At 42.3% G+C, this 9,174-nt stretch overlaps 1 protein-coding gene across 1 annotated transcript; it reads left to right on the forward strand.

The window, feature by feature from the left end:
• Positions 1-6,103: 6,103 nt before the first annotated feature.
• Positions 6,104-7,567, forward strand: LOC309550423 (putative nuclease HARBI1; the record flags this gene model as incomplete). The annotated part of the gene is made up of 2 exons (XM_082250805.1): positions 6,104-6,547; positions 6,758-7,567. 2 exons carry the CDS (start codon positions 6,104-6,106, stop codon positions 7,565-7,567), a joined length of 1,254 nt encoding a protein of 417 aa, XP_082106931.1.
• Between the last annotated feature and the right edge of the window lie 1,607 nt (positions 7,568-9,174).

Raw genomic sequence — 9,174 nt, forward strand, 5'->3', positions numbered from 1 at the left:
GCCTCCCTGTGTTAGTTTAGACTGCAAGATGTTTTAGCAGTTCTCAGAAGAGACCATTGCTTACTGCATGTAGCAGTCTACTACAGTGAATTTCTTCATCTCCAGCAACCATCTGGATGTGTGCTCTAAAGCAGGAGTTCCCAAACTGTGGGTCGGGACCCAGTGGTGGGTTGCGAGCTGTGTTTGAGTGGGTCATGCTGAGCCAGAAATCACTGAGAGCGGGCCCGCCTAAATTGTGCTGTGCGAGCCCACGCAAATTACAAAGAGCCAGAGCAGTTAAATCGCGATGGATTCAGGACCCCACCCACGCAGTTTATGGAGGCTGGTCTGCATTTCCCGCGAGGAAGATACTTGCATCAGTGAGTACATATGTGGGCTGTTATGTAGGCTATGTTCATGGGGTCAGAGCCAGCTCCTCGGGCCTTCTGGCGGCAGCGGTGGTGGCTAGACTGGCAGCAGGATTCTCTCAGCTATAGCAGGCAGAGACAGCAGCCTCGGTGTCATCGGATGACCAGGTGGCTCGGCAGTGTCAGGAGTTCATGGCAGCTTCTGTGACCCCAGTAGAGGATCTGAAGGAGAAGAGCCAGGACACCAAGACCAGCATAGAGCTCCTTATCATGGAGACTCTGGGTGAGGTGTGCTGGGCCCTGGAAAGGGCAAACAGAGGCTTCACCTTCACTGTGGACGGCTGTTAGAGGAAGGAGGGTGAGTGCCATATAGCCTGCTGATCACTTTCCTGGGGTGGTTGATTTCTGTCCTCTGCCTGCCTTATACTGTCTATGAGGGTGCTGATTACTTACAACTCTGCTTATATGCCACAGGTTTCCGACCCTTCACATCTGGCAAGTGTATTCAATAATACATTGAAAAGTAGTAAATTGATATTTTTAATTTAATATCCCCCCTCCCTTTAAAATATGCATTATTATTATTATATGCATTTATATAGCACCAGCAAGTGGGTCCTGAAAAATAACTGTATTCAGAAGTGGGTCTCGGCCCAAAAAAGTTTGGGAAGCCCTGCTCTAAAGAATAGGGCCCTTTTCACACGAGGGGGACTCCGTTTTGATTAGCAGGTGGATAACACATTTGTGTCCACTCAGTTTCTTCAGAGCGGAGCCGGACAAAGCCCACTTTGCTCTATGTGCGGCCAGGAGTAAATGGACTCCGCTGTCCATTTACACCTGACTGCCCTCCGATCCGATCCGCCTAGATGGAGGAAGATGGATCCCATCTGCTTTTTTTAATGGACTGGATTGAGGTAGGAAACAAGTGTGTGTACACCCGCCAGTCCATACGGGTGAATAATTGATCATCAAGGGGGTGAATAAGGTTCAAGAACACGAGAACATGACCTCAAACTAACTGGAGGAAAGTTCAAAACTAATCTTGGAAAGTATTTTTTTTACTGAAAAGGTGGTTGATGCTTGGAATAAACCACCAGCAGAGGTAGTGAGACAGTCAACAGTAAATGGCTTCAAACATGCTTGAGACAAACATAGATCTTTGCTCAGACAAAAAAGTTAACAAAAAACAAATAAAATAAATAATAAAATGTGCAGACTCAATTGACTCCTTTCTGCTGTCACTTTTCTATGTTTCAAACAGACCTTTTATGTGAAAGGGACCTAATGCCCCGTTTCCACTGAGTTTTCTGGTACGGTTCGGTTCGGTACGGTACGCTATTTATGCCGTTTCCATTGTGAATGGTACCCTAATTCCGAACCGTAGCGTACCACTTTTTTGGGACCCTTTCGTTGGGGTACCAAGCACATTAGTACCGTACCAACAGGGTGGAGCTACACTCTGCAGAACTTTGATTGGTTGACAGAGAATTGTCTATCACAGCTTTCCTGCTACACCACGCCTATCATGAAAGGGTACTATTGGCAGTGGAAACACAAGGTGTACCGCTCCGAACCGCACCGTACTGAACCTAACCGTACCGTACCACTCAGTGGAAACAAGGCATTAGATGATTATATGAAATACAGCATCCTCAGCATATCCTTAGATGTGCCTTTAGAAGTCTCTACAATAAATCTGTTAATTGCAGCATGTTTTCTAACGTGAACCCTGATGTTTAATCTGTAGGAGGCTGCGTTCATTAGAAAGGTTTACTGCAACTTTACTTAGATATTTGTACATAATTTGTAGCAAATTCTTGGCGATGTTATGTCAAAGAACATATGCAGAACCCCTCAACCTGACCACCTCCAGAAGGTCCTACACACTTTGCACCTGGTCATGATGCCAGGATGGATTCATTTCCATGCACAGAAGTAAAGTCACTCCAGGCCTGCCAATCAAGATAGCCAGAATGAAGTGAATTTTATCTGTGTCTGTTAATAAATTAGATTTAAGTGTATTTGTCATTAGCTGTTTATGTATTTCCATATTTGTTATTTGTTTTTCAGTTGTTGTATTTATGGCAATGATTCCCAAAAGTGTGGACAAGCTGAAGTTGGTAGTTCATGTCCCCATTTATGGTAACACAGGCAGAAGCCAAATGTAAACATTTGTTAGACTTAGCAAAATTGAGCAACAATCTCATGGACTAGGGATGAGAAATGTCATGGTTTGGGCTACAAATCTGTTGCAGAGTACCTTGGAGGTTTTCTAGCGCCATCTAGTGTTAAATAGTTAGTACTACTTCATAGTGTATATACAAAAGCTGTCTGATTACACTTTACTCTTGAGAAGTGAACCATAATTTTGAGCATTGACTGCTGCTTGTTTTGTTCAAAACATTTTCTTTAATATTAAAATATGTTAACATTATAAAACACTACAGAGCTATTTCAGTTTTTAAAGAATCACTATTGGGGAAAATAATGTGATATCATAACTAAATGAAGATAATACACAATGATTATATTCGAGGTACATTTTCGCATGATTATACAAAGTGTCAACCTGATGAAAGAAAAATATAGATTATATGCTTTACCGGTTAACAAAGAGGACCTGATTAATCTTTTCATAATTCTAAAGCACAAGTTTTTTTGCATATATTTGCAAATATACTGTATGTAGAAGCTGTAAGATTACATCCAGGGTCATTTGTAACATGCATTCCTCCTCCTGGGACTTTGCTCCCACCGAAAGACACCCTGTCACATGCCCCCTCCGGATTTATTCCAAATCCCAGGATGCATTGCAGCAATGCCCACCCACTGGGACAGTCATAAACCCTGGTGTGCTATTGGCTAGGTTTCCTCCACTGTCCAACAAGGTCCCTCATTGGATACAGTAGGGAGACTCCCCAGACTCAACAGGTCACACCTGGAAGCATGTGACAGGCTAACTAACAGATCAGACCCTCCTGATAAGCAGACAAGGCCACTCTATGCTTTACCTAGCACCTACCTAGGAGGGTGCTACACAAGCTTTAAATGTATGGACTTTAAGGCCACTCTCAAAGACATATGGTGGATACTGGGATGTGAGGTGTGGGTTTTTTCCCCCTGGATGACACACGACCAGTACTTTGCTGAGGCTAGGCTGTGATTCTTTCTTGGCTTTGTTGTGCTGTAGTAATGAGGCACTCTTTTTTTGGCATTCCATTTGAATCTTTGACAAGATTCCTATGAAGCAATTATTTATTTAGGTGCAGACAATTTGGTTTGTTGTAGGCTGGCTGGTAAGTTGAGCTGGGAATTTTTCTTTGTTTTTGTTTGCCATGCTTTCGATGTGCTCCTTGCTGTTAGTGCCGGTTCACACTTATGCGCTTGTACTGCGAATGCTATGCGTTCTAAATAGTCTCCAATCGCATGCATTTACAAAATTCATTGAATTCGTGACACTCGTTCACATCTATGCGTTGCGATCCAGATGCGAATGTGATGCGATGATAAAAAGGGTCTTGTGCGAGTTTACAGAGTTGCGTTGCGAATTTAGTCTCCATAGACATCAATGTAAATCGGTCTGGACTCGCATTATCAGTTCAGATATGTGCGAATTCTTATGTGCGAATTTTTATTTTGTGTTTGATTTTCCCCTCAGCTCCACCCCTCCTGAGCTTAATTAACATAATCAACGCAATAAAATTTTCATTACAATCGCGCTGGTACTATTGAAAAACACAAGGGAAACTCGCACTGCAAATTCGCATTGCAAGCGCAAGCGCATAAGTGTGAACCGGCACTTAAGGCCAAATATTGGTTGACACCTTCGCTGCCATTGTGCTATTTGCTGAGTGTCCAGTCCCCCCCTGTGCCTTTAAGGAGGGGTGGACTCCCTCCAGGCATACCTACCCTCAATCTATTTATTATTATATATATGTGCTCCTACTATGGAGGCTCTCAAAATTTAGAGTTAGGACTGCAGATAATACTGGGGTGTCACAAAATGGCCTCTGCAGCTTACACAGGCATCCCAACCTGCAAAAACTCATTTCAGTAAGGTGGCAAACTCATTTCAGGGAAATGGCACTCCGCGCCGACGTAATGCGGGTAATGCTAGTGAGTACTGCTGGTGGGTTATGCTGGCGGGTAATGCTGGTGGTTACTGCTGGCGGTTACTGCTGGTGGGTAATGCTGGTGGGTACTGCTGGCGAGCAATGCTGGTGGTTACTGCTAGTGGGTACTGCTGGTGGGTAGTGCTGGCGGTTACTGCTGGCAGGTATTGCTGGCGATTACTGCTAGTGGGTAATGCTGGCGGGTAATGTTGGTGGGTAGTGTTGATGGGTAATGCTGGCGGGTACTGCTGGCAGTTACTGCTGGTGGATACTTCTGGTGGTTACTGTTGGTGGGTATTGCTGGTGGTTACTGCTGGCGGGTAATGCTGGTGGGTACTGCTGGCGGGTAATGTTGGAGGAAGCAGCGGCTGCAGTAGAGAGCAGTGCCTCCTGTATGGCTTCTGTCACAGGTGGAGCGCATTTCATATCACTCTCCCTGTGACAGAGCCGGAACTATACAGGAAGCAGCGGCTCTGTCACTGACTGCAGACCTCTTAAGTCTCCCTCGGCAGCCGGGATAACACACGGCACTTACTGTGTCCGTGAGCCGCCAGCCAAAGGCGGCTGGTAAGTTGAGCTGGGAATTTTTCTTTGTTGCTGTTTATCAATGGTTCTAAATATTCTTCTGTTTGCAGATATGTCTGTACTGTTGTCAGGGTACCCTCTAATGGACGTTACCTCATAAACAACACAAAGGGTAGACAGACAACAATAAAAAGGTGACCAATGTTCAATCCCTTCTGCACTCTTTGCTAAAACAGTTTTGCTAATCTACTCCCACCTACCCATAACATAAAGAAAACCCTTTCAAAGCCATTTTTTACTCGCCTGTGTTTACTGTCACATGACTCTCCATAGAACCTCTTCCAGAAGTGAAGATGAATGTCTCACAGCTGCAGTCTGGGCCCCCCACTGACCAATTTAGTGGCTGCTTATCATCATGATGTTATCACGTCACTGCTGGAGTCTTTAAGACCCAGAAAGATCCCAGTCAATGAATAACCAATGGGAAGTGTCCATGTCACTAGATTGTGACATGGGCACCTGAAATAAGAAAACCAGAAGAAGGAATAGTCAGGACCCAGCCTGTCATGGGACCAAAGATTTGTGTAACTATTTGGGCCATTTAAATTAGTATTGTTTTAATTCAATGGATGTGTTGGGTGGCAGAGCTGTGTAATGGCCGGAATACACGATAAGAATATCGCCCGATCATTCGACCACCGACTTTTGAAAAAGTATTTGTCGGTCGAAAACGTTGCCAACATACACGGCCCGAATATCGCCTGACCGGTGCCCGCCGACTATCGAAACAGCGTTCGTCGGTCGAAAACGTTGCCAACATCAACGATCCAAAAAAAAACGTTACAGACCAATCGATTAGATACGTAATCCGCACGTTGCACGTTAAAGCGGAAGTGATGTAATGTGCGTGTGACCTTTTTAGAGACACGCACTTCCTCCTAGCACCAAGAGCCAAGCACTTCCTCCGAGCACCAACGACTGCCTAGCACGAACGAGCGTGGGACCAACGTTAACAGGCATAATTTAATATAGCCGTGTGTATATATACATATATACCTCTATATCACACACGTGCGTTCGTCGGTTAGTGTTCGTGTTCACGAACGGGCGATATAGAATATGGATAAGGCCCAGAATAAGAAAATTTACATCAGTGCACTTGGTGTTTTAGCCATCCATAAACACCAAAAAAAGAGCACAAGGAAGCAAAGAATTTGGACAAAGAAATGGCTGCAGAACAGGGATCAATATTCTCATATTGACTTGATTAGAGAGCTAAAGGAGAACAATCCAGATGACTACAGGAACTACCTCAGGATGTCTGATGCTTGTTTCCAAAATTTATTATCTGTAATTGGTCCCCATATCAGGAAACAAGACACAGTTATGAGGGACTCCATCACTGCTGAGCAGAGACTTATTGCCACTCTGAGGTTCCTAGCCACTGGAAGAAGCCTACAGGACCTCAAATACAGTACCGGTATATCCTCCCAATCACTAGGAAGGATTATTCCTGAAACCTGCAGTGCAATCATCAGGGTCCTGCAAAAGGATTACATAAAGGTAATACACATTTATGATATTAACCTACTGTCAAACCCTCTACATATCTTCTGTATTAATTTCTCATCTATTCTCCATGCTATACCTGTTTGCTACTTATTATCTAGTTCATTTCATATGTAGAATGATAAATATGAATGTCTAGTTGATTATAAAATCAATTAATTGTCTAGCAATATAATACAACTATTTATGTTCATTAATACCTAGATTCCAGGAACATCAGAGGAGTGGATGAAAATTGCAACCGAATTTTCAGAAAAGTGGAATTTCCCAAATTGTGGCGGAGCAATTGACGGAAAACATATCAGGATTGCACCCCCTGCTCAATCCGGATCGTTCTACTATAATTATAAAGGGTTTTTCAGCATTATCCTTCTTGCTGTTGTGAATTCCAATTACGAATTTATATTTGTAGATGTTGGTAAGAATGGTAGGAACTCCGATGGAGGGGTTATAGAAGAAACTGAGTTCTACCGCCGTCTAAAAAATGGAACCCTAAATTTGCCGTCAACGCAGGAAACGCTCGAAAATTTAAACTTTGTATTTCTTGCTGATGACGCTTTCGCCCTGGGAGATCATCTTTTGAAGCCATTCCCTTTCCGGAGTCTCACTAAAGAGCAAAGAATTTTCAACTATCGACTCTCAAGGGCACGTCGTGTAGTTGAGAATGCTTTTGGAATAATGGCGAATCGATTCCGCATATTCCTGACAACAATCAATTTGTCAGTTGAAAAAATTGATCAAGTTGTGCTTTGCTGTTGCATCCTCCACAATTTCCTTAGGCGTAATGCATCAAAATATTTATCATCTGGAGCACATACAGGAGCAGATCACGAAAGATGTGAACCAATGGCAAGTTCATCTGTGCAAACCGATTTACGTGATACTGCAGACACCCTTACATCAATTGGACATTCACACCCCAGGTTAGCAACACATGCAGCAAGGCAAAACCGAGTGGATTATATGAACTACTTTGTTGGAAGTGGCGCTGTGGAGTGGCAGGGTGACATATAGTTTTTTCGAACGGTTTAAACAATTTCTGCATCATGAAAAAATCTTGATAAAATGCTACACCGTTTTGTTTATGTCAGTTATTCCATTAGAAATTAAACGTTACCTATTGGTGTTCATTATTTTGCGTCTGGTTATTTAATTAATGTTAATGACATGTTCTGTACATACCACTATAGGTTCATATCATCTTATTGAATGTAGCAAGACTCAAAACGGGTTAAACTGGAAAATATTCAGCACAAACACCACATATCAGCTGTAAATTTTTTTTATTAACATAAAAAAATAAACTGTACAAACAATCCTTTATATAAAGTATATTTGAAATAAACCAACCTTCATCAAGTATATGTGGAAAAAACATGATGTCAACAGACCAGCAGGTAATGAACACATTAGACAGACAACTTACAGGTTAGTGTAATTATAATCTGAACCCCATGCAGATCTTTCTGATGTCGGATAAGACCATGGAGCATTTTGTTGTTGATGGATTGGTGGAGTACCCTGATGGTTCTGATATGGTGCCGGTGGTGTAGTATGATGATGAGGAGTATGAGGAGTATGAGGAGTAGGCATCATACGCGCTCTTTGATTATCACCAAGAAATGTATGTTCGTTTAGTTCCCCCTTTATGCCTTTGTTGCATAACTGCACCAACAATGGCTCAAAAAACTGCCGTTGCTCCTCTGACATCTTCCTTATTTTATTAGCTGTCAAAATTCCGTAGGCATCGCAATAATCAGTTTTACTTTGCAGAGCGGCTGTGGCCTGGTTCAAGAATCTATTCGTTGCATCATCTATATTCTTCCTTTTACGAGGTATCCTTGGTGAAATTATTGAGGGAGATGGAGTAAAGGATTCATCAGTAGGGCTTTCCTATAAAATATTCCAAAATTATAATAAAAATATAAAATAAACTTTACTTTACTAAACTTTACTTTTTTAAAACTATCCTATTCTTCCAAATTTGAAATTGAGTGGAAACTTTGTTCTTTCAATTGTGTCAGAAGATCAACAGCTAAAGAGATGTAAGGTAAAAGAATAAACACGCTTACCGGGATCATTGGTGAAGCATTGGGGTCATCCAAATCTTCCTCTCCTGCTGATATGGGCTCTGATGAAGTTGAAGTCATCGTGTTGATAGAACTTCTCATCTCGGTCTGATCAGTTAGAAAACGTAAACTGTCAAAATACCAAAGTCTGGGGGCATACACATCATCCACACCGACTCCTGACCTTTGTGATTCCTTGATTTTGTTCAGCTCTTTTTTAAACACAGTTCTCAAATTGGCAATCTTGGATTTAACATACTTAACATCTGCATGAGCATTTACAGCAGTGCATAGCTCTGCCAGCTTGACATAGGCCTCATGTTTCTTTTGGCGGTCGGAGTACTCCTTTGATTTGCTTTTCCATAGACATGGCATTTCCTTATACATGTCTATAAACAGTGGAAGGAATTCAGGTGAGGTAAATTTATCAGTCATCACCTCTGAAAGACAAAAAAGTCATGTATATGTTTAATTGAATAGGTCATGATGCAAGCACCAATAAATGCACAACAAATACACAATAGCTTACCAGCTGTTCTCGACAAATACTCG

Source organism: Pelophylax lessonae (assembly GCF_965119305.1).
Source record: "Pelophylax lessonae genome assembly, chromosome: 3".
NCBI classification, from domain to species: Eukaryota; Metazoa; Chordata; class Amphibia; order Anura; family Ranidae; genus Pelophylax; species Pelophylax lessonae.